At 33.5% G+C, this 27767-nt stretch overlaps 1 protein-coding gene across 1 annotated transcript; it reads right to left on the reverse strand.

Annotated features, from left to right (window-relative positions):
* Nucleotides 1–8562: 8562 nt before the first annotated feature.
* On the reverse strand, nt 8563–26897 carry LOC126966360 (general odorant-binding protein 83a-like). The gene is made up of 6 exons (XM_050810360.1): nt 26822–26897; nt 23357–23432; nt 12984–13072; nt 11282–11384; nt 10024–10094; nt 8563–8601 (listed from the first exon to the last, which is right to left on the reverse strand). The coding sequence occupies exons 1-6, from the start codon at nt 26885–26887 to the stop codon at nt 8584–8586; spliced, it is 423 nt and encodes a 140-aa protein (XP_050666317.1). The 5' UTR covers nt 26888–26897; the 3' UTR covers nt 8563–8583.
* Nucleotides 26898–27767: the final 870 nt, after the last annotated feature.

Genomic DNA, 27767 nt, shown 5'->3' on the forward strand with positions numbered 1-27767 from the left:
GTCTGCGGCTCGGGCTACAACATGTCGTTTTACGACTGACTGATGACAATTATTGTACGATTTCAGAATTGATGTGCAATACGAATACAAAATTATGTAATTCAAATATATTTGAAGTAAGTACATTAAAAGTAAAGTAAAGTCTGCATTTATTTATGACAATACAAAACATTATCCCCCTTATACATAATAGTCTGCTAACTTAAAGCATTGCTAATTCTCACTCTGCCTTCTTCTATTGACCTAAGTCAGAATGAGAAAAAACACTCCTAAGCGGCTGTTTAAAGTTAGCGAGCCATTATGAATAAGGGGGTATATGCATAGCAAAATTAACAAATTTATTTTATTATATTTAATTAACTTAATGGTAAACATTAGAAATAAAAATTAAGTTCTTTCATCATCATTTCATTTCATTTCATCGTTTTCATTAGTCCATGTGTTGTTTATGCTTTTCAATGTTGTTTCCGATTGAGTTTTCATTTAATTAAAGGTCATTTGTTTAAAGATATTGAAAATTTTATTATCTGTTTTATTATTATCCTTTTAATATTATATTAGTCCACCAATTTGTATAACAGCATGAGACTGAAAGTCAAGAGGAACCGATTCGAGTTTTTCTAAGTTTTAATGATATAACCATTAGATCTAAAACGTGTAATAAAATAAATGTATAATAAACGTGATCTAATCTAGAAGTGTAAGTATTACCGGAAAGTAACGTTATTCGAACACAATAGCACAAGACAATATTTCCATTTTAGGCGTAGATTTGAGCGTGAATTCCTTTGCGCGCTTATACATTGCTCTATTTCCGTAGCAGTAATTCAAATAATTCCTTTCCGCACAATCCTGGAAATGCATCTTTATTTATAGTATACAGAGAAGTGTTGCTGAACATTGTACAGGTACATAAGGATTAATTTATAACTTAAAAATTTTATTTATTCAGCGTGTAAAACCTCATTTAGTAGATCATTATCGAATCAAATATAAAGTGCCTAGTTAACAATCACTAAAACATTGGTCTAGATCAGATAGATGCACGCGGTAGAAGTAGCGAGCGCAATAAGTATTTCTATTATAACTTTTCTTTTACACAGCGTCCTACGTGAGCGATCTCGACGCGAACGCGAAGTGGCGAGTACAGCGCGAAAGCCTGTGGCGAAAAAAATTAACAGTCGATACCTATTGAAGTGGCCTACGGGACTAGACGTACGTAGGGTGCGGCAAGGCGCGGCGCGAAACGAAGCGAACGCGATAAGAGTTGGCTTGATTCTTTCGCGCGAACACAACGCAAAGTCGCCGCGGCTGCCTTCTTTTTTAACCGACTTCAAAAAAGGAGGAGGTTCTCAATTCGACTGTATTTTTTTATGATTGTTACCTCAGAACTTTCGACTGGGTGAACCGATTTTGATGATTATCTTTTTGTTTGTAAGCTGGTGCTTCCCGTCTTGTCCAATTGTAATGGTAGGTAGTCGTTGTCAGCCAAGGTAGGTTTGTAACTACATACATAGCTATATGTGAGATGTGCTTGTGTGCGAGAGGCAACAGCGGGGCCGCGGTGCGAGGAGACCGATTCTAAAAATAACAATAATCATAACTAGAATTAGATTAATAAGATGTTATAAAAATACGCAATTATTTTTATTATTTCTATTATTTTGAAATAGTTTTTTTGAAGTCGAATGCTTTTTGTTATGTTAGGGATAAGCCAGTGGTGGTGAAGCATGATTTGCGTGCACGGACGACAAAATCGTCGCGACGCACCGCAACCTATTAATTCCCATCGGATCAATTCGGAACCGCGTTCGCGTTGAGTCGCCCACGTAGGACGCGGTCTCACAGATTAATAAGCTATTTAACAACAACAATACACAGCTTAAGCAGCTGTAGTAACGTAATTCATTGACATCATCTGAAAACGTTCAATGGACCTACAGAAGCTTTTATATGCAACTTATCCAATATTTTGAGCCTTTTTAAGTAACAATTTTTTTTAAGGTTAATATTCTTATAACAAAATGAATCACTGACGTACTTGGCCTTGTGTACATATAATAATTATATATAGTATAGTAATATATAATCCTACATTCTTCCCTTTCTTGGCGTGCGTCCGTGCAGAATGGGATGTCGTTATGCCAACTTTGGCTGACAGGCTTGCCTTGTATGTTTCAATATGACAACTCTCTCTGTTAATGATTATTCTCATATTAAACATTTTATTGAGATAAAATCTTAAGTTGCGATTGCAACGGGCAACTACTCGTATAGTAATAAATAAATACCGCAAAAAAATAATTTCAAAGTAAAGGCGGTGTCGTGGCCAAAAGTTACCAGGGAAATAGATATCAAAGGAGGTGTTTTATTGATTACACAGCATAGAGGTGAGGAGGTTAGTGTAGGCGGTGCACGTACGTAGACGACCGCCGCCCTCTGCGCACTGCACACTACTCTGTGCAGAGTGCAGTCGTCATTACTGCGGCTCGGCGCCAAAATGTACGAAGACCACGGCCTTTGCTAAGCCTCACGCGTCGCACTCCCGTCGGCAGCCCACGTACACCACGAGCAATTTTGCAATTATTCATCAGGGCTTATTTACTCATGACATCAGCAGATTCGGTGAAATTCGAAAGAGCATTTTATTATTTCAGATGATATTTCGAAAATATCTTAGCTAATCTTATGACTGTATCTGATCAACTATAATATACCATAATATAGTATATGTTACATTTGATTAAATGTACTCAAGAACGCCCTGACCGATAGAAAAAATATGTGATTGTAAAAATTATGTGATAATATATTGTGTTGGACGTTCAGCTGATGTTAATTGATACGCTCTGGCCATTATAATGCAGTGTCCCTCAGGGATCTAGAAGGACCCAAAAATTCTGAGCGGCACTACAACTGCACTCGTTACCTTGAGACATAAGATGTTAAGTCTCATTTGCCCAGTAATTTCACGCCCTTCAGACCGAAATACAGTTATGCTTACACATTACTGCTTCACGGCAGAAATAGGCACAATCTAGCCGGCATCCTGTGGAAAGGAGCCTCCCACTGGTAAAAATTGATTTTAATTGTCATTAGCCGTGGCTTTAGTTAGCTTTATGTCTAGCTTCCTTAGGCTGGGTTGATTGTTATTAGCTTACAAACGATAACAGTTCAGAATTCAAAATATTGAAACCTAAATATAGTCAATGTGTATTTTTTTATTATGGAATAGGAGGACAAACGAGCGTACGGGTCACCTGTTGTTAAGTGATCACCGCCGCCCACAATCTCTTGCAACACCAGAGGAATCACAGGAGCGTTGCCGGCCTTTAAGGAAGGTGTACGCGCTTTTTTGAAGGTACCCATGTCGTATCGTCCCGGAAACACCGTACAAGGAAGTTCATTCCACAGCTTTGTAGTACGTGGAAGATAGTTCCTTGAAAACCGCACTGGGGAGGACCGCCACACATCCAGATGGTGAGGATGATATCCTAACTTGTGGCGTGTCGTGCGAAGGTGGAATTCGGCGGCAGGAATCAGGTTGTATTTGAGTTTATTAATTTGATGCACGCTTTAACTAATAACTCTTACACATGTTTCTACGGGAACAGGAGAGGCTATAGGATAGCGATACATTTAAGAGTTGCCGATGAAGTGTGATTCTAGTTTAATAATAATAATATTGGCACACTTTAACACAAATTATCTGGCCTCAAATTAGGCATAGCCTGTGCTGTTGGTTGCAAGACAACGATATATTTAATTCTCTTACTTAAACATACATAAATACATATAATCATCCATGTCTCGGCAACAAACATACAAATATAAATAAACAATTCGTATGAATATTACAAGTAATCTTTTCATTTTCTCCGATGAACGCAAGAACCCATATATTTAATATAGAAGAATTATGACTGAATTTTAAAAATTAATTATTTCGTTAATATTATTCAGTAGGCAGAAGTGATATTACAATAAAGGATTTAAATAATATCTTATGTAAGCTAACGTAGATAAGATTATATTTAGAACAGATATCATTTAAAAATACGTCGTACAAGTACAAAATTTATTCAAAGTATAGCAAGAACTGTATATTTTCAATTGACCTCCACTAAATTCCCCATGTTTTCCAATCTCGTTCAGTTTTGATATGGGTAGACATATATTTACATAAGTAGTTTTTACATAAAGGAAATGTGGATAGTGCCTTTAATATATCGTGGTGTAGTAGCACCGTGACACGTTTATTCTGAACAACTTTGACTTACGATGTCGGGTCCCTAAATGCCTGTCGCACCACGACGGACAGACCCATATCAACTTCGAGCTGGTATTCACCACCAAAGTTATGCCATTCAAACAACAGCAGTGGTTTGATCGCGTATTTTATGAAAATATTTATGAATGTAACAGACGAGATGAGCAGGACGTTCAACTATGGTAATAGATACGCCCTGTCCAATATAATGCAGTGCCTCTTAGATTCTTGAAAAACCCGAAAATTCTGAGCGGCACTACAATTACGCTCGTCACCTAGAAACATAAGATGTTAAGTCTCATTTGCCCAGAAATTTCACTAGCTACAGCGCCCTTCAGACCGAAACACAGTTATGTTAACACATTACTACTTCACGGCAGAAATAGACGCCTTTCTGTTACCCACAATCTAGCCCTTCCTATTGGAAGGTAATCTGTATCATTTCATCATCTTTTATAGCCTTCTTCAATTTCAATTTCAATTCAATTTATTTATTAAGATATTATTAAAATAAATTCTTGTTGTTACAACTTACCTAAAATTTGTCTTTTGTTGATTATGAGTGGTTTGGTTTTAGTTGTATATCAATTCAATTTCAATTCAAAATCACTTATTGGAAGGCAGAATCCACCCTTAAGTTAACAGGGTTGCTTGCCACTGGGCTAGGACGCCAGGAGATCTTTATCAGGGGGGCTTTGTTGCACATGATTAAGAAGGAGGATGTGGTTACCACAGCAAGACCATTTCCTGCCTTTAAGCAGTAATTTGTTTTTTAATATCACCACTTTGCAAATAATCTACACACCGGTGTATCACACGCCATTTTTCAATAAAAACAAAATAATAAAAAACAAAGCAAATAAATAAATAAAGTTTATTTCACAATACTTTCAGAGATTGGCGCGTTTTTGCAACTGGACTTTTTTTACAACGAAACTAAGCAACGGGATCGTGCGCATATATATACATCTTTTCGATTTTTTGCGAAATGTTGATGTGAAAATAATTAAATTAAAACTGGTTATAAAATTTAACTTTATTTTACGTAGGAAAACTCGACTTCTAAATTTCAACCTAAACGTAAAAGAAAGTTACACATGCCTAAAAGAAGATATAATTTTATACGTCTTGATATCTATCAATAGAGGCTCTACCAATCTTGGTAGAGCCTCTTTCTGTTAGGCAACGCATCACAACAAGCCAGGTTTATTACTTTGGAAGGTCATTGTAAAACCTCACACACTCAGCAGCTTGTAGCATGTATAACTTTTTGACATTACTTTTTGAGTCAAAAAAATGGCGCTATAAATTATATCTTGTATCTCTAAAAATCTTTTTAAAAAATGAATGTCAGACACTTCTGTAAACAAACTCAGAATAATTTGTTACTTTAAAGTGATATTCCTCACTTTTGGGATTAATTATTTAAATTAAAATTGTCACCGAAATTTATGAACGATGCCGGGTTCCATCCGAGCGCTCTCACCAACTAAGTCCGAGTAACGCATCGAACGTAAATCTTGGTATGTCGCGTTCAACTACTACTACATAAGCGCGGGTTCGAGTCGGGCATCTTTCATTAATTTTGGTTTCTTTAATTTATATAGCACAGAATACAGAACAAAATGTATTGTCTATTACTTTAGTGAAGGAAAAAGTGTGATTTAGACTTAAACGAAGCTCGTGTGTTTTTCCAAAGGAAATAGAAAGAAATACAAACAAAATAATTCATTATTACAGTTTCAGTCTTCATTACAGCTGTGTTGATAAATAGCTTTCATTAAAGTTGCATTTGAGCGGTGCTCGACATGACCCGCCAACTCATCGCGTTAAAATAATTTTAAAACTGTCCACAGCAAACCGCTGATGTTTATCATGTCGCAATGAATTTTCTAGCAATATTAACATTTCTCTTTTTTTAATTTTGAATACATTTGAGTACAATTCTCAATGGATGTTGCCCGCCTCTGGCAATCTCCAAATTGCCTCTTTATGTGCAGATGTTCCGACCCTCGGTTTTTCCGTCTTTTGAATGTCATTTCGCTGTTAAATAACGTGCGCTTTCATTGTCATTTAGATCTTTACTTCAATTCTCATTCACATCAATGCATTTTGCCATTGTGGCTTATTTTACATTTCTAAGTCTGAATAACATTATTTTTGCGAAATATATTTCTTTCAGAATTAGTCTTTTATTAATTGTCTGCTGTAGCTTTTTGTACAGAGTTTTTGTTTGATATTATTTTAATACAATTCCTGATGGAATGACGCTGGTGGCATGGGCACGGGGAAGAGCGCTGGTGTGGGACGCGACTTGCGTCCTCCTTCTCATGTCCAAGTTTCTTCAGTCGGTGCTGGAGCTGCTGCTACGACTGCCGAATCGTCGAAAATATGTCAGTCTCTGTGAGTCAAACATCTTTGTGTGCGTTTGGTGTCGAGACACTTGGCCCGTGAGGTCCAGAGGCGCGGAGAATGTTCAAAGTACTATCTTCGCGCCTCAATAAGGCTACTGGAAACCCAAGCGCTGGCAGTTATTTCGGTCAATGGAGCAGCCTAGCTATCCAACGTGGAAATGCTGCCAGTATTCTTGGTACGCTTAGACGTAATGATACTTTTAATTTTATGTAGTCATAGTATTGTAAGTACGAGAAGATTCGTTTTGTTATAATACATATTATATTATGTTATCTGGTATCCATAGCCATAAACACTTTTTCAGGATATGAGGACTATTGAAATACAAATAAAAAATATTGTGATTCTCTCTCATTCACGGTAAAATTACCTAAACAAATTTAATAAATGGATACATTGTGAGATATGGTAAATTATGTGTGTTTTCCTAATATATTCAAGTGCTCTCTTATTTATTAGTTATGAGTTATTATCAAATTCCACCTATATGAAGAATGGGTTGAAGTTTCATTTATATAATATAAAAGGCATGAAAGGCATTTATTTCTCATAATTGATTCCTTTAGAATTCTTTTTGATGTCATTCCTAGTGTACTAGATACTACTATATAGAATACCTACTATGAATCTCGCGTGTCATATGATGATTAACGAACTGATTATTTAACAATAAAGTATGCTTCTTAGATTATGGATTGGTCTCCGCTGCGCTCTAATTAGATACCGCAGGCGTAGTCGCAAAGTGCGGCAACTAATACTACACCCAAGTGGGCGTACTCGACCCAGTCTCGAACAATGTTTGACGTTGACGTGCCACATGTTCTGTTAAACTTTGCTAATAAAACTCATATAATAATAATAATTACAACCACCGATTGAATTTTTTTTTTCGAAGAGAGGCACAAACGAGCATATTACGAGCCCCCTTTGATCACTGCAGTCTCAAGAGTTATAAACCTTTATTTTTTTATGACAATAAGGGGCGAGAAGAGCAGGTCTCTCTGCTCGTTGACATTTGTGATGACAGTGTAGTGGCGCTCAGGATTCTTGAAGATCCGAAAAATTCAGATCGGCACTACAATTGCGCTCGTCTCCTTGAGACATAAGATGTTAAATCTCGTTTGCCCAGTAATTTCACTGGCTACGGCACCCTTCAGACCAAAACACAATAATGCTTACAAATTATTGCTTCACGGCAGAAATAGGCGCCAATGTGGTACCCATAATCTACCCGGCATCCTGTGCAAAGGAGCCTCCCACTGGTAATGTACATAATATCAATTCGGGAAACGAAAATTCCGAGGATCCAATTGGAGGTTTCGAAACGGTTCTACCAATTACGCCACTGACGTTTCTGTATTCGATGAAACTAATTCCCTCGACAATTTAATCCCTTCAGTGTTCAGCATCTAAATTAATTTTTATAATTACCTTTCACCAAAATTTATTTCCTCTCATAATTTTTCTTCACAATAAAAACACATTCACAAGATCCGAATTCGTTTATTTTACTCGGTCAAATAATTTCATCTGAAGCAAATTAATTCCTTCGTATTTATTCTTCTTTAAAACTCTGAATAAGTCTGAGAAGGATTTCTTGAAGAAAATAGACGAACACAAAGCCCGCGGCAAACGGCAAATTACATCGTTATTTACAAGTAGATGTTTCTTTTCAGCTGTAAGTTGCAATAACGTTTTTACGTCAAATTAATATCAGGGAAAAAATTTAAGAAGGGGTGAAGTAACTTCAGCTTGTAATGGAATTAATATAAAGCTGGTTTGGATATCCCAGAGGATTGTTTGAGGAAAATGAAACATTTAAATTAAATGTAATATTTATTAAAAACACAAATACTTCTCCCATTCATCAGCTAGGCCCACTTGCTCCTTATATTAAATTAGAATAAGAAATAAAACTGAAAAAGAAAAACATTCTGCGGTTATATAATAATTATTAAATTTCTCAGTAAAAGCTTTGATATCTGTTTTGACATTCGTGGAAACTCGAGGCGCTTAGAATGTGATTTTATTATTATTGGCATCAGAAGTATGTACGTAGACAAGATTTTGATTTAAATTTAGTTTAATATGTAAACAAACAATATTTATTAATACAAAACGAATCTTATAACGATATTTACAATACTATGATTACAATAAATTAAAACTATCATTACGTGGAAGCGTACCAAGAATACTGGCAGCAATTCCACGATGGATTGCTACGCTGATCCGTTGACTTGGGTTGCCAGTATCCTTATTGAGGCGAGAAGATAGTACTTTATACATTCTCCGCGCCTCTGGGCCCCACGGGCCAAGTGTCTCAACACCAAATGGCACAAAGATGTAAGACTTACGAATAAATAAATATATATAAACTATATTGATAAAAAGGTCTGTCATGTCAAGATTATTTTCGATCGGCCTAAATTTTATATATAATTCTCTCTGATTGTATACTATGACGCCTATCTCCCAAAGAGTTATAGGGTCGTTCACTTCCCTAAAATATGGTCGAGGGAGGCGATAGTTGGCCCATGCGTCATGCTCGTGAACGGGCGCTACTTGTGAATGATGCGCAGGATGATCCTGCAGCCGGAAACTCTGCGTCCCTGTTTTAAAGTTAAATAATTTATTTTTTATAATTGCGAAATACTTTTATTCATTTATTTACGGTGTGTGTGGATTGATGCATCAATTGTACTGTACTATTATTGTTGATGAAGTAATAGTCGGCCATGACTGTACTCAAGAACTCTTGGTTTTGCGTATTAATTAAAAAAAAAATGTTTTGAGTATTTGTAGTTTGAGTTTTATTGTTGCATCACTTTACTGAAATGATTTGTGAGTGATAGACTGTCACAATGAGTTTCTTGCCACTTCTTCTTCTTATTAAAGCTCAACCCTCTACAATTAGGGGCGAGACGAGCAGGACATTCAGCTGATGGTAATTGATACGCCCTGCCCATTACAATGCAGGATTCCGCTCAGGATCCTTGAAAAACCCAAATTCTAAGCGGCACTACAATTGCGCTCGTCACCTTGAGACATAAGATGTTAAGTCTTATTTGCCCAGCAATTTCACTAGCTACGGCTCCCTTCAGACCAAAGTAATGCTTACACATTACTCCTTAACGGAAAAAATAGGCGTCGTTGTGGTTCCCATAATCTTGCCAGCATCCTGTGAAAAGGAGCCTCCCACTGGGAGGCACTGGGAACAATAGACTACTCTGTAAGGATAGTGGCTTTATTGGTTAAATAAATAAACTAGAGATATTTCTCGTCTTGTCACTCCTAATTATAAAAAAAGCTCATCGACCAGATATTTGTAAACTTACATTTGGATCTTGTTTATATGAACATTGATGGACATCGAAGGCTCTTTGGCATTTGTCTTTGTCTGGAGTATCTGAAAATAATAGTTATTATCATATTAACAGACTCGTATTTTTAGTTAATTTGAGTGAAGAATACATTTTAACCGACTTCAAAACAGGAGGAGGTTCTTAATTCGACTCTATTCCTTTATGTATATAGCTAGGGGCAGCGATGCCGATATTAATACAATATTTGCTGCAGAAGAGGGCTATTCACGCTATTTATAACTTAGGCTTTAAGGAATCATTGAGAGCAAAATTCAAAGAAATTAACATCTTGACTGTGACATAACCATAATGTTAACACCAGGAACAGATATAAGCTTATAATGCCTACTACTCTACTAAGTCGAGTTAGTAAGTCTTTTCTGGGGCGATGTATATGCTTTTAAAACAGGATCCCAGAAAATGTCCAAAACAAAAGTATTACGTTATTCAAAAGAATTGTTAAAAAACGTTTGTGTGGTAAAGGTTACTATAACATAAATGACTTTCTTAATGGTACCACAGATTGGGAATGGAGCGACCGCCCTCAGGCTATTAAATAATAAGTTTAATTGTACAATGTTACTTTGTTACTTTGTAAATGTTACTTTAATTGTAAAACATATTTTTGATGAAAAAAAAAAGCCCGCTGAGTTTGTTGCGCCCATTCTTCTCAGGTCTGAGGCATTCATTTTGGAATGGGTGGTAGTTTTTTGACTTTCAATAAGTGATTTCACATCCTATTTTGAATAAAAATATTTGCAAGCTGGTGCCTCCCGTGTGGTCCCATTTCATTGGATCTAGTTCTGACAATGGAATCCACGGGAAACCATACAATAGTCTTAATTTCTTAAGATGGATGAATAACACAATATCACGCCAACCTGTTTCAATGATTCTATTTCTATTAGAAAGCTTGTACGTCAAGGGTAGTTTGATGAGTTTTGTAAGTTTCTGATTATGGGATCAATGACAAAGTAACGGAACTCTTTCGATTTTTTTATATGCTATCCGGATGTTTGAGAGACCAATTCCAAAAAACAACAAAAATTTTAACTACAAAAAATTGATTATTATGCTGTAGAAGAATACGCAATATTTCTTTTTAGTTTTTAGAGCATATTATATTATTGTTTTGGATTTTTTTTTTTGAAGTCGGTTGCTTATTGTATTTTTTTTTTTATATTTGAAGCAATTTCAAAGAGCTGTTTTAGTAAATCATGGTATACATTACCTAAATGTTTGCAAGCAAATATCATTTTTGTAACTCTTTCGGTGTACTGTTCAGGAATCAAACTTATCATTAGATCATAATCAACGTTGCCATCGTCATCCACCTGTAAGAATATTATTATTATTTCATTTTTACTTTACTTACTAATTCGTAAGTCGTAGTTTGTATATTTTTGTTGCATGACTTAAGTAGAATAAAATTATTTGTAAAGTGATGCAACTGTAAATCTCTACCAATCTATATAAATATAATGAAATGGTCTTTATTTGAGACTCTTTCAAGCCTAAACCACTGATCGTATCGACATGAAACTACCACCATTCGATGCGAAATTTATCCTAGATGGTTTATGGCTTCTAATTTTTTTTATTTCCTTTTAAAATTCATCCAGCGAAGCGGGCGGGAACGGCTAATCTATATATTTATAAGAGATTTTTATCTATGTATTGACTCATCTCGATATCTCTGGATCCATAAGGAGTTTTATATGGAGACTTGAAATCTAGTGGAAATATTCCTTTCGCCAAGTAGAGGTCAGCTAAGAACGGATTTTACAAAATTCCACAAGTATGAGTTTTTTTTTATTATGAACAGAACAACCTCTTTAGCTTTATTGTATAACAGAGTGACAATGAGTTTTTTGCCACTCTTAAAGATGAACTTTTTCCGAAGTATACGTTCTAATGGTTTTGTTAGCTATTGTTAGCAGTGAAAGGTGGATTCTTTTGATCCCGAATTAATTTGATGCCGATATTTCGATTCAATTGCATGAATCGTGGTCACGGCAGTACTGCGGCGGCGAGAAACTCTTGACACAGTTCCGTCGCGAACACGATTAATGCAATCGGATCGAGATATCGGCATCAAAAAAATTAATTTAAATAGCTTGAATGTACTAAATCATAATAATTAGTCTCTAGACGACCGAGGCTTGCTCGGATTTTCAAGAAGGTACAAAACTTCTACAAAAAAACTAATAGTACATCTGGGTTCGTACCGGGGTCTTCTGCTTTACGGATCACCCAATGTATGGGACATCTATTCCCTGAGCTATTATACTAGTCTTGTATATAATGGCAAAACTTACCTTTGTATTCTAATGTTATTGTAGCAGTTTCTCATTAAAACAATGATAAAACTACATTTTTTAAATTGAAACCTAGCTAGATCGATTTCTCGCCCCAGAAACTACCTGTATACCTACAAAATTTGATTAAAATCGTTGGAGACGTTTCCGAGATTCAGATTACATATATATACAAGAATTGCTCGTTTAAAGATATAAGATAAGATTATGAGATACAGTCGACTGACAAACAGACGGAAATAAGTGTCTTCGTAATAGTGTTATTCCGTACTCTTTAAGTACAGTCCTTTAAGAACCTCAAGACACACGTGTTGACGAATTAAATTTGAAAACAAAATTTATGAACAATACAGAACTCGAATTCGCGACCTTTTGCGTTCCATGCAAGCACTCTTCCAACTCAGCCAACTGTTTGAATGACGTATTGTTATATCTTTACTGTATCAAAAATTTTGTTTACACAATATGTTGAATTATCACTTCCCTTCTTGATAGTTGGTTAAAATGAAATAACAGAACGCGGTGCTCGGATAAAACATTGAGCACAGACGGAACTCGTAGTCGAATAACATTATCCCAAGTATGTAGAGTCGACAAAAACAAAGTATTACTCACAAGACTTCCTTCTTCCAATAAACAAAACATATAGCACTTCAATTTGTTGTCCTCTTTGAATATACCGTTCTCACAATTCGCTATATCCACTGGGAACAGAAGGTTAACAGTTTAACATATATGTGTGTGTGAGTTTCATCACGATAATTATGTTTTATGGTGCTTTCCTTGCTGTTTTATTGGGTTGGATAGAAAAATAGATTTTCAGTAAGCATTGTTATAGTATTAAGCTGAAATTTAAAGCGTACTTAGACTATGCTCAGACTTTACTTACTTGAAACTTAGCTGATGTGTAAACGTTATTGTGTTTCAGTCTGAAGGACGCCGTAGCTAGTGAAATTACTGGGCAAATGAGACTTAACATCATATGTCTCAAGGTGACGAGTGCAATTGTAGTGCCGCTCAGAAATTTTGGGCGTTTCAAGAATTCTGAGCGGCACTGCATTGTAATGGGCCGGGCGTATCAATTACCATCAGCTTAACGCCCTACTCGTCTCGTCCTGTATTTCCATAAAAAAAAAGCTTGTCCGAGACCAAACGATCATAAACCTATTACAGGATATGTTCCTGCAGATTGCGGGTGCAAAAAGTGGGACTGAACAAGAAAAAAATAATAAATTATACGTTATTCTTATTTTCGAGACGAAATAGGAATAAAAATGTTAGTCGAAATATCTTTTCATTGGGATTTCTTAGCTTAAGCGTAGCATAATTTCAATTGAAAAATAACTATAAAAACGAAATCAATGATTTTGCTACGCTTACACTCAGCTATGTTTTATGTAAGTAAACCCTAAGCAAAGCCTAAATTCGCTCTATAGATCTCAGCCCTATACAATATATACTTCTAGACATAGCCTCTCGCTGTTAGGTGACGCATGACAACAGCCCATATTTATATTATAGATACATATAAGTAGTGGGAATGACAGCTAAGTCTTATACTCGAGACACGATAGTCACTTTGTTTAAGTACTCGTGCGTTTGCTGAAAATAGAGGCTAACAGTTATATATAAGGGTTATCAAATAGTTCGACAAAGTAATCACCGCCGCTCATTCTCTCCAGTAACACCAGAGGAATTACACTTTGCAAGTACGTTAAGTGCTATTTTGGGTAGGTTTACGCACAGTGCAAGGAAGTCCATTCTAAAGTTGGGTTGTATGTGGAAGAAAGTTACTTTGAAAACCATCTGTACAGTGAGTTGATATTTAAGTTTCTAGTGTGGTGGTAGTAGGAATCAGATAACAACTAGAGATATGAGAAAACATTGTATTATGGAAATATACTGATCTAATAAACAATTTCAAACTTATAATTATAAACGACGCAAAAACATGATAAATGGATAAACAAATATAAACTTCAAAAAAAAAACAACGCTACTGACTATGCGAGAGCGGGTAAGATCGGCAGAAGTGGGAAAGGTAATAAACGACAAATTATCTCCGCGTAATTATTAGCTGTGCAAGTGCGAAGCTAAGAGTTCCGCTGCGCTCCAACTAGATACCGCACTACATGAAAATAATAGCTTTTTTATTACGGCAACTATTACATACTTGTGTGCGTGGCATCTTGACACTCAATGGCATCTTTCAAATCTTGTAATATACGCTTCGTGTTATTTTACATTGAAATTAATAAAATACAAAATATTTACTGATGATATAATATTATTATTTTTTTTTTTTTATTTATTTATAAAGGCTTACCAACTAAATACAATTTATTAACTTATGCACTAAGAATTAAACAAATATAATAAAATAGTTTAAATGTACTTAAATTATAGGTAGGCACAACATTACTATAAGAAATACATGTGATATATTTTAAAATCTAAAATCTATAAATTTTGGAGAGCAATATAAATTTGTTTTTTAAAATTAAGAAAGTTTGAAAAGACGATATCAGTGTTTTCATCTATATTAAAAATACAATTATATAATTTTAACATTAGCTGTAGAGGAGAGTTTAAGCCGTAATTACTGTGGTGGAATTTAATGTGCAATGGGGAAAAAGTACTAAGCCGACAATTAAAGGCAGGCACATGCAAACCGATTTGTGATAAAAGCGAAGGACAGTCCATATCATAGCTTAAAAGTTTATGTAAACACAGCAATTGTGAAGCATTTCTACGTATTCGCAGAGACCTCATTTGAAATGTATTTAATCTATTCTCATAGCTATCATTACGGATATATTTATTTGCAAAAAAACTTAACTTTGAAAGAAACTTTTTTTGTACAGATTCTATTCGTGATATATATATTTTGTGATATGGGCACCAAACAGCTGAGTTATATTCTAGATTAGATCTGACAACAGAGTTGAAAAGTATCTTGAGTGGTAAAATACTTCTAAAATCTTTCGTATTACGGAAAATAAAACCTAGCATTTTAAAACTCTTACGAACAATGTGATCTATATGTTTGTTAAATCTTAGTTCACTATCTAATATAATGCTTTAAATCTTTAAAATATTTTTTTTCAGCAATGAACACGTCATTTACCTTGTAACTAGTTTTAAGTTTAATATGTTTTCTGGAAAATTTTAAAAAGTTGCATTTGCCTTCGTTCAGTTCCATACTATTATTTTGACACCATAAGTAGATATAGTCGATATCATCTTGAAGCATTTTTTGGTCCTCAAAACATTTTTACCGTCCTGTATAATTTTAGGTCATCTGCGTATAGTTCATATTCTGATTTTATTAATTTAGTGATATCATTTATGTATAAGGTAAATAATAAGGGGCCTAAGTGTGAGCCTTGTGGTACCCCGGATAGCTGATAAAAATCCCGAGAATGATAACCACTAATCTTAACCATAAGTGGTCGAGAAGCCAAATAAGATGTTAACCATGTCAGTAATTCATCCGATATGCCATAGATGTCCCTAAGTTTCTTTATTAGTAGGAAATGGTCCACTTTATCGAATGCTTTACTGAAGTCGGTATAAATGACGTCAACTTCATGATTATTACTCATTTCATTTATAATTCTATTAGTGAAGTTTAACAAGTTTGACGTCGCAGATCTTTTTTTTATAAAGCCATGTTGTTTGTCAGATAAAAGGTGCTTAGTTTGCCAAAACAAGTGAGGATATAAAATTGATTCAAAGATCTTTGCAGGAGTTGATAAAATAGTTATCGGTCTATAATTAACAACATCACATTTTTTACCTTTTTTAAAAATAGGCACTATTATGCCTTTTTTCCATTCCCTCGGAAATAACCCGTTACTTATTGAGGCGTTATAGATGTAACTTAGTGGATATGACAATTCTTTAGCACAGTACTTATAAAATATTGGAGGAATTTCATCGCATCCTGCACCTTTATTTTTATTGAGTGATTTTAACTTCAGTTCAACGTCCTTTACCGTAAAAAATTGCGTGTTTTGATTAGTGTTTGATTTATTTACTGACTCCGTGTTATTTGTATGAAGTGGCTTATTATAAACCGAAGAGAAATAATCCGCAAATAGATTACTAATTTCGAAACCTCCATTGGCTGAATTATGATGTAACTGCATCGTGGATGGAATGGTACTAGTGTTGTTACGTTTAGATTTGATATATGTCCAGAAAGATTTAGGGTTGCTTTTAATGTTTTCTTGTATTTTTTCAATATAGCCCGAATAAGATTTATCTATAATTTTACGTGTTCTTTCTTTTAAAATATTGTATTGTATTTTGTCCATTTCATTATTATATTTTTTATAACGTATTCGATATTTTTCTTTTTCATTCAATACTTGTATAAGTTTATTATTAAACCAAGGAGGGTAATTATTATTTCGTTTGTATTTTTTAGGAATATGTTGTTTAATCAGGTCTTTTAAAATTGTGTAGTATTCGAAAACCATGTTATCGACATCTTGACATGTACCTAAAATATCTGACCAATTAATTGAAGATAGTGTCTGTTTTATCGCTTCGTAATTACCATTATAAAAATTAAATATCTTGTTTACTGGTTCCCTATTTTCTTTTAAATAACTGTAACGCATAAAGTTCAAAGAGATATTTAAAGGTGGATGATATTTATCGGCACTCGCGATAGGTTCCGAAGATTCACAGACTGTCACGTCCTCTATATTTGATAGTACTAAGTCCAATATTCTGTTTTTGCAATTGATCACAGAGTTAAATTGCATGCTATTACAAAGAGCTATAAAATCTATAAATGAGATGCCTATGGAACTATCAGGAGCCGTAGGTGTTAAAAACTTATTATTATATTCTCTTGTCCAAATAATATTACTCATATTAAAATCCCCCAGTATAAGATGGTTCCCCGAGTCATTAACTATATTTGAGGCGTTTGTCATGAACGATTCAAGTATCACTGTGTTTATTGGAGGTTTACAAACAGCACATAGTTTTATGTTTTGAGATCGACCTTTAAAGTTAGAGTACTCTAGCTCCACCCACAAGTCTTCGGCTTTGCTTTCGAATTTTGGAACCCTGTGCGATTTTATAGATTTATGCACGGCGATCAAAACACCTCCCCCCTCCTTGTGGCCAAGCAATGGATTGGACTGTCTATCCCTTCTATAGACTTCGTAGCGGTTATCAAAAATCTCTCCATCTAATATGTTATCATTGAGCCAGGTTTCAACCAGCATTATGATACCAATATCATTCTTATTTCTTTTAGTATTATTTTTACAAAGTTTTACTGTGCAACCCGGCATTTTAGTTTCAATTATTAGCAAAGTTTTTAAGTTTTCTTATTTGTACTATTGTTCAAACCGTTGGTATTATTTTTCGTTTACTTCAATTGTTATATTTATAAGTCGTTAGCCACATCCAGTCCTTCTTATTCCGGATAAATATAAAATATGTTGATGTTGTTTTGTTGAGAGATTTTGATGTACCTTCATTTTTTGTAATTGTTAACTTTGTTTGTTTTGCATGCTTAGTCATAGAAACCGAAAGTAATATTATATTGTATATTTATGTAAAATTCTCATGTAAGTAATTTTATGTTAAATCATATGAGAATTAATGTCTTTAAACAGAAACCGAAAAGATTAACAGAAAATGTGGCACGTCAATATCACACATTGTTCGAAACTGGCTCGAGTACGCCCACTTGAGCGTAGTATTAGTATCTAGTTGGATGGCAGCGGAAACCAATCCTGAATCAAAGCAACCGACTACACGACGGATAGTCATGTTGAATCTGCCATTCTTTAACTGCGCGTTTAATATGAAACTTTTGCATCGCACAGCCACTTTGTGGAGTCAATTACCAGCTGCTGTTTTCCCGAAACGATACAACTTAGGGACCTTCAAGAAGAGAACATACTTTAACGATTTTTATGGATGTGTATGGGTGGTTGCTTCATCACTTTTCTTCACACATTCATATGAGCTTCTTACCCGTTTGCCTAAGCAAAGTTTGAGCCAGGGGCGTGCATATCGTGCCTTTTTACTTTATTAAGTTTCTCTTTTTTGTGATTATGTAGTTTAAATATAAGCTCTTTACGCCTGAACCACAGGTTTACTTAGTTCAGACACAGTGTTAACTAGCTTTTAAGTAAAACTTGTACTAATATTCTTATTTTGTATTTTAATAATCAATTAAGCGGTGCCTACTTCGTTGTGAACTACATAAATATAGCACAAGTGTTAAAGTTAATTTACTACCCACTGTAGGCAGTCTACAGATTGCATATACAAAGCAAGCAGCGATTCATACAACTTATGTCGGACTAAAGCTCAACTTCGACTCACGCCCGCCTCTGGTCTGACCTAAGTCTAAATCCGCTCTTCAGATCTCCGCATCAATCGCTCTTGCAATCTATCAAAAAATTAGATCTAAGTATAAACAAATAAAATTTGAAAAACAAAATTTTATTTGTGTATTAATCGTAGAAGTGAGGGTTATCACTTTAAAAACATAACAAATTGTCTAAGTATAAAATTTCTTTCAAATAATAAGGCTGTCATATAAAGCGACTCATGTTAGTATAACGGTAAGTGAAAACAAACAGTTTCCTTTGATCTTACCCTCAGCCACCGCGGTCTTAGCGACGCATTCATTGTGCACGTGCTCTATTATTTCTTTGATTTCATCGCTCAGCTCCTGTAACACGATTCACAAGAGAAATATATTTTTTCATAATAGTTTTACGTATCTGCGACATAACAGGTTTTATTTGAAGGTCGACACAAGGTTATTAAGATGCCAAAAACATTTTCTTTTTCATCTAATATTTAAACAAATTCTACATAATATTATGATTTCATTTGAAGCATTTATTTCCTGTTTGGGTTAAATATGTCTAGAAAATTGGAAGGCTATACACGGATAAATAATTACAATGAGGTTTTTGTACACAATTGTGTTTTTTTTTTAAATTTTTACTTCAAATTAAGTTAATATTCTAGTTCTAATATATAATTTTAAAAAGTTTTCTTATGACATTGAGTCGCGATCTCTACCTAAAAATACAAATGAGATGTTTTTGTATTTAGTCGGCTAACTTTGTGCCAATTTTTTTGCACTCAAAAGAATGAAGTATTATTATTTCTATATTAGGTGTATACTTCAGTCAATAACATATTTAATCAAAGTATGATAAAATGACAACGAAAAAAAATTCACGGCTTTTTACATTGAAATAATAATCCATTATATTGGAGATAAGGACTTCATAAGGCTTCCTTTGTGCATGCAGTAACGAAAAGGTATCACTCTATTATTAAAAATGACATGAAATTCTCAAAGAAAATTATTAAGCTGAGATTCCGCTGGGACAAACCCAAAGCGTATAAAGTTGTATCACGAGTTTAAATATTAATTTGAGAAGTGGTGCGTGTTTCCATTGCATTCTGTTTTCGATGTTTTTTTGGGCATATTTTATCCGTGTATATAATACAGTATATAAGGATAAATGTAATGGCCTATATAACTAAGCTCACCTTTCATACCTGACGCAGGCAACAAGGTAAAATTGTTTATCATGCAATATATATATATATTCTGCCGCTGTAGAGAACCCGTATTATTTTGATACTTGAAGATTTAAGTCCGGTTATTTATTTTCCAAGCTCCTTTTGAATTTTCGTATTCATTTATTGTATAGAACATAGAAATATTTTAGTATATAAAAAAATTATATTGTGTATGTTAAACTGCCTTATAATCTTTTAATCAAATAATTATTATAATGATTCGACGCAATGAGTTACTGAGAAAAGTAATGTTCGTTTGCCTACTAAAAAAAAGCCGTTCATTTTTATTTTGTGGTCTGCTGTGGACAACATTCTTGCAATTCTGACGAGCCGTACACATGCTTGTGTGTCCGTCTCTTCCATAAAAAAAGCAAATATTTTTGCTCACTTGCCATCCCTTATAAAAAGCTTTTAGTCTTTAAAATTTTTGCGATGGCCAAGGCAAGCACAGGTTTCATAAGATACATATTAGCTTAAGGGTATATTACACTTTATTATTAAATAAAATTATTACAAAATATTACATACACTATATTATTATATTTAATAAAGTATTCACTTTTATAATAAACAGTGTTCAGACATTATCTATAAATAAATTAATGTTTTATTAAAAAAGGCTCTGTCGTAAATCCTAATACTCCACAGCTGAATATCTAAGTGATCGGATAGCTTGGGACAAGATTATGATTATTTTATAGCAAAAACAATAGTACAATATTGTATATATTATTAAAAAGAGAGCAAAAAAAGAATGCTCGGAGAGTTTGTTGCGCCTCTTCTTTTCTCTCAGAGCGCCATTTGTTTCCGAAGGGGTGTTATTTGTATGAAGTGGCTTATTATAAACCGAAGAGAAATAATCCGCAAATAGATTACTAATTTCGAAACCTCCATTGGCTGAATTATGATGTAACTGCATCGTGGATGGAATGGTACTAGTGTTGTTACGTTTAGATTTGATATATGTCCAGAAAGATTTAGGGTTGCTTTTAATGTTTTCTTGTATTTTTTCAATATAGCCCGAATAAGATTTATCTATAATTTTACGTGTTCTTTCTTTTAAAATATTGTATTGTATTTTGTCCATTTCATTATTATATTTTTTATAACGTATTCGATATTTTTCTTTTTCATTCAATACTTGTATAAGTTTATTATTAAACCAAGGAGGGTAATTATTATTTCGTTTGTATTTTTTAGGAATATGTTGTTTAATCAGGTCTTTTAAAATTGTGTAGTATTCGAAAACCATGTTATCGACATCTTGACATGTACCTAAAATATCTGACCAATTAATTGAAGATAGTGTCTGTTTTATCGCTTCGTAATTACCATTATAAAAATTAAATATCTTGTTTACTGGTTCCCTATTTTCTTTTAAATAACTGTAACGCATAAAGTTCAAAGAGATATTTAAAGGTGGATGATATTTATCGGCACTCGCGATAGGTTCCGAAGATTCACAGACTGTCACGTCCTCTATATTTGATAGTACTAAGTCCAATATTCTGTTTTTGCAATTGATCACAGAGTTAAATTGCATGCTATTACAAAGAGCTATAAAATCTATAAATGAGATGCCTATGGAACTATCAGGAGCCGTAGGTGTTAAAAACTTATTATTATATTCTCTTGTCCAAATAATATTACTCATATTAAAATCCCCCAGTATAAGATGGTTCCCCGAGTCATTAACTATATTTGAGGCGTTTGTCATGAACGATTCAAGTATCACTGTGTTTATTGGAGGTTTACAAACAGCACATAGTTTTATGTTTTGAGATCGACCTTTAAAGTTAGAGTACTCTAGCTCCACCCACAAGTCTTCGGCTTTGCTTTCGAATTTTGGAACCCTGTGCGATTTTATAGATTTATGCACGGCGATCAAAACACCTCCCCCCTCCTTGTGGCCAAGCAATGGATTGGACTGTCTATCCCTTCTATAGACTTCGTAGCGGTTATCAAAAATCTCTCCATCTAATATGTTATCATTGAGCCAGGTTTCAACCAGCATTATGATACCAATATCATTCTTATTTCTTTTAGTATTATTTTTACAAAGTTTTACTGTGCAACCCGGCATTTTAGTTTCAATTATTAGCAAAGTTTTTAAGTTTTCTTATTTGTACTATTGTTCAAACCGTTGGTATTATTTTTCGTTTACTTCAATTGTTATATTTATAAGTCGTTAGCCACATCCAGTCCTTCTTATTCCGGATAAATATAAAATATGTTGATGTTGTTTTGTTGAGAGATTTTGATGTACCTTCATTTTTTGTAATTGTTAACTTTGTTTGTTTTGCATGCTTAGTCATAGAAACCGAAAGTAATATTATATTGTATATTTATGTAAAATTCTCATGTAAGTAATTTTATGTTAAATCATATGAGAATTAATGTCTTTAAACAGAAACCGAAAAGATTAACAGAAAATGTGGCACGTCAATATCACACATTGTTCGAAACTGGCTCGAGTACGCCCACTTGAGCGTAGTATTAGTATCTAGTTGGATGGCAGCGGAAACCAATCCTGAATCAAAGCAACCGACTACACGACGGATAGTCATGTTGAATCTGCCATTCTTTAACTGCGCGTTTAATATGAAACTTTTGCATCGCACAGCCACTTTGTGGAGTCAATTACCAGCTGCTGTTTTCCCGAAACGATACAACTTAGGGACCTTCAAGAAGAGAACATACTTTAACGATTTTTATGGATGTGTATGGGTGGTTGCTTCATCACTTTTCTTCACACATTCATATGAGCTTCTTACCCGTTTGCCTAAGCAAAGTTTGAGCCAGGGGCGTGCATATCGTGCCTTTTTACTTTATTAAGTTTCTCTTTTTTGTGATTATGTAGTTTAAATATAAGCTCTTTACGCCTGAACCACAGGTTTACTTAGTTCAGACACAGTGTTAACTAGCTTTTAAGTAAAACTTGTACTAATATTCTTATTTTGTATTTTAATAATCAATTAAGCGGTGCCTACTTCGTTGTGAACTACATAAATATAGCACAAGTGTTAAAGTTAATTTACTACCCACTGTAGGCAGTCTACAGATTGCATATACAAAGCAAGCAGCGATTCATACAACTTATGTCGGACTAAAGCTCAACTTCGACTCACGCCCGCCTCTGGTCTGACCTAAGTCTAAATCCGCTCTTCAGATCTCCGCATCAATCGCTCTTGCAATCTATCAAAAAATTAGATCTAAGTATAAACAAATAAAATTTGAAAAACAAAATTTTATTTGTGTATTAATCGTAGAAGTGAGGGTTATCACTTTAAAAACATAACAAATTGTCTAAGTATAAAATTTCTTTCAAATAATAAGGCTGTCATATAAAGCGACTCATGTTAGTATAACGGTAAGTGAAAACAAACAGTTTCCTTTGATCTTACCCTCAGCCACCGCGGTCTTAGCGACGCATTCATTGTGCACGTGCTCTATTATTTCTTTGATTTCATCGCTCAGCTCCTGTAACACGATTCACAAGAGAAATATATTTTTTCATAATAGTTTTACGTATCTGCGACATAACAGGTTTTATTTGAAGGTCGACACAAGGTTATTAAGATGCCAAAAACATTTTCTTTTTCATCTAATATTTAAACAAATTCTACATAATATTATGATTTCATTTGAAGCATTTATTTCCTGTTTGGGTTAAATATGTCTAGAAAATTGGAAGGCTATACACGGATAAATAATTACAATGAGGTTTTTGTACACAATTGTGTTTTTTTTTTAAATTTTTACTTCAAATTAAGTTAATATTCTAGTTCTAATATATAATTTTAAAAAGTTTTCTTATGACATTGAGTCGCGATCTCTACCTAAAAATACAAATGAGATGTTTTTGTATTTAGTCGGCTAACTTTGTGCCAATTTTTTTGCACTCAAAAGAATGAAGTATTATTATTTCTATATTAGGTGTATACTTCAGTCAATAACATATTTAATCAAAGTATGATAAAATGACAACGAAAAAAAATTCACGGCTTTTTACATTGAAATAATAATCCATTATATTGGAGATAAGGACTTCATAAGGCTTCCTTTGTGCATGCAGTAACGAAAAGGTATCACTCTATTATTAAAAATGACATGAAATTCTCAAAGAAAATTATTAAGCTGAGATTCCGCTGGGACAAACCCAAAGCGTATAAAGTTGTATCACGAGTTTAAATATTAATTTGAGAAGTGGTGCGTGTTTCCATTGCATTCTGTTTTCGATGTTTTTTTGGGCATATTTTATCCGTGTATATAATACAGTATATAAGGATAAATGTAATGGCCTATATAACTAAGCTCACCTTTCATACCTGACGCAGGCAACAAGGTAAAATTGTTTATCATGCAATATATATATATATTCTGCCGCTGTAGAGAACCCGTATTATTTTGATACTTGAAGATTTAAGTCCGGTTATTTATTTTCCAAGCTCCTTTTGAATTTTCGTATTCATTTATTGTATAGAACATAGAAATATTTTAGTATATAAAAAAATTATATTGTGTATGTTAAACTGCCTTATAATCTTTTAATCAAATAATTATTATAATGATTCGACGCAATGAGTTACTGAGAAAAGTAATGTTCGTTTGCCTACTAAAAAAAAGCCGTTCATTTTTATTTTGTGGTCTGCTGTGGACAACATTCTTGCAATTCTGACGAGCCGTACACATGCTTGTGTGTCCGTCTCTTCCATAAAAAAAGCAAATATTTTTGCTCACTTGCCATCCCTTATAAAAAGCTTTTAGTCTTTAAAATTTTTGCGATGGCCAAGGCAAGCACAGGTTTCATAAGATACATATTAGCTTAAGGGTATATTACACTTTATTATTAAATAAAATTATTACAAAATATTACATACACTATATTATTATATTTAATAAAGTATTCACTTTTATAATAAACAGTGTTCAGACATTATCTATAAATAAATTAATGTTTTATTAAAAAAGGCTCTGTCGTAAATCCTAATACTCCACAGCTGAATATCTAAGTGATCGGATAGCTTGGGACAAGATTATGATTATTTTATAGCAAAAACAATAGTACAATATTGTATATATTATTAAAAAGAGAGCAAAAAAAGAATGCTCGGAGAGTTTGTTGCGCCTCTTCTTTTCTCTCAGAGCGCCATTTGTTTCCGAAGGGGTGGTAGTAACTAGTATATTAGAAATGACATCAAAAAGAATTCTAAAGGAGTAAATTTTGACAAAATAAATGGCTTTTAATGAAGTTTTCTCTTCTGCCGTGCGGTTTTATTAAGCGCACACCAAAATTCACAAGCAATCTAACATCTAAATAATTAACTTTGTAAAGTAATTAGAAACAGAAATGTTACCTGCAAAACTTAAATAATTCGATTTGTTTCTTTTTTTGTTAAGATAATTCTCGTAACGTATGACAATGGAACTAATCACCTCCTGTGATAAGTAACGTCGCATTTCGAATTATGTTAACAGTTGACATTGAGCAATAGTAGACTTGTCTTTCTTTCACTCACATATTTCAAGCACATATCATTTATTTAGTCTTATATTTTCTTAAGTAGTAGTGCTATAAGAATTTTCTATTTGAATTCTCAAATCAAATTAATATAAATTATTTTTCTCTTTATTTAAATATGAATATGTTATTAATTTACTAAGAAATATATTAAGTAAGTATATAAGTTTATACATCCCAACTGTTAGGGTTCAAAGACGTAAATTAAAATTGCCAAATGTATTAAAATTCAAATCTTCACTACTTTTACTATGGAATCCATCTTAATATATATAAATTACTTGACACGTTGTTTGTCCGCGATGGACTCCTTAACTAATGAACGGATTTTAATGGGGATTACTTCATGGAGTGCAGTTTGATCCAACTTGAGAGATAGGATAATTTTGATTTCGATTTGGGATCCATAATTATTTTTATTTTCATAATTTGTTTTGTATGGACATATTTTCTATGGGAGAATTTAGTGACGCACGGTTTGACAGTTCCGCTGTGAAACAATTTCATTATAACAACAGGGGGCATTTTTTACGAAATATATCTTGATGTTTTTAAATATTATTGGCAAATTCCTATATAAGAGTATTTTTTTAATTATCTACAGAACAACGTCTGTCGGGTCAGCTTGTTATTATATAATTTTGAAATAAGTTGGATGGTGAATTTGAGCCATAATTGTTTCTGAAAAATGTACACATTATCCATTCTAGGAATAGGTCTAGGAATGGTACACATTATCCATTCTAGGATAGAAGTAGTGGAAAGTCTTATTGGTTGCTTAATGGTATGTTATAACATGGTTCGTCATGCTCACTGAATGGCTGGTCCATGCGTCGACTCGCGAACGGGTGTTGGTTGTGGTGCCAGGACATATTATAGTTAATAAACCATTGTATATATTTTTATAAACTTTCCTCCTTTGGCAATCACAAAAAAAAAACAGTTATTTGCCAGATTTTTTTATAGTATTAGTTACTTTACACCTTTGCCTTTAAAATAACACCAATATTGAGCCCCTACAAAACATGTCCTATTTAATGAAAATAAAATAAAAAATATTTTTAGTTTCTTCTCTTTTTCTACAATTTTTAGACGATCACTTTTAAGACCTATAACAAAAGGAACCGTGTTGTCTACGGCTGCTGTCAACAGGTTGATTTGGTAGGTACTTACTGAAAATCAGTGTTGGAAATCAATTCCAAAAATGCTGTGTGGGTGTCCTTTTCATGACGTCGTATTTTGTATTTAAATTTTACTATGTATATTATATTTTCTGTTGCTTGAATAGATGCATACTTTACTTTAGATACATAAAACATTAAAATTAATATGAGATGAATATTCTTACCGGTTTTTCTTTAGCAGCGTGCCCAAACGCCAACAGAGCGACGACAACAAGCAGAGCCGGCGACATAGCGTGGCCGTTCTGCCTTGAAACTGCCACAGTACACTTGTAATTTATACAGTAGCAACACACCAAGTTATAATTAAAAATACTTCTGCATCGTTACTAAGGTATATTTAACTAAGTAATTGGGAGGCGGATTTCCTGTACATGAATGCTTAATATCTATAAATACTTTTGTGTCATACATAGTTTAGAGAAACCTTCGTTTATTCAAATATTCAGTTTTTATTGGATGCGTTATGTATTGTTTTTTTTTTTATGACAATTAGGGCCGAGACGAGAAGGACGTTCAGCTGATTGTATTTAATGCGCCCTGCCCAATTTTTTTTAAAAAAATGTGGTTACAATTTAAAATCGTACAGTAAATTTATTATTTAATAGCCTGTGGGCGGTTGCTATATTTCCAATCAGTGGTATCATTAAGAAAGTCATTTATGTTATAGTAACCTTTACCACACAAACGTTTTTATACGCTTTTTATTAGCTTCACCTGTATGTTTGTATGTTTGTAACCGACTTCTTTGGGCGCGATTTTTGACCCACTTTAAACGGCTAGATTTCGTTCAAACTTTATAGATTTATAGAGGAGATGAATAAAAAAAAATATTTTTTAAAAAAAGCATGGGGTGCTTTTTAAGATATTATCAAAATGATAATCACTCTACTCATATCTGTCAATAAAATATTTATAACTATTGACACCATGCACCCCACGCTTTTTTTAAAATAAAATATTTTTTTTTTATTTACACTATTATTAATTTATATTTATTGAAATTTTAAACACTATTCTTAATTTAAATTTATTAAAATTTATTTTCTATTTTTTAGTTTGGTTTTCTATAAAAAGCGGGTTTTTTAGTTTTTTTAAACTATTATTTTTTAA

This window comes from Leptidea sinapis, chromosome 10 (genome assembly GCF_905404315.1).
Source record: "Leptidea sinapis chromosome 10, ilLepSina1.1, whole genome shotgun sequence".
NCBI classification, from domain to species: Eukaryota; Metazoa; Arthropoda; class Insecta; order Lepidoptera; family Pieridae; genus Leptidea; species Leptidea sinapis.

Coding starts and splice junctions, on each gene's coding strand:
- LOC126966360 (XM_050810360.1), bottom strand. CDS start 26,887: ATGTCGCCGGCTCTGCTTGTTGTCGTCGCTCTGTTGGCGTTTGGGCAC. Junction 23,433..26,821: donor ACGCTGCTAAAGAAAAACCG/GTAAGAATATTC, acceptor ATCGTGTTACAG/GAGCTGAGCGATGAAATCAA. Junction 10,095..11,281: donor ATTTGCTTGCAAACATTTAG/GTAATGTATACC, acceptor TATTATTTTCAG/ATACTCCAGACAAAGACAAA.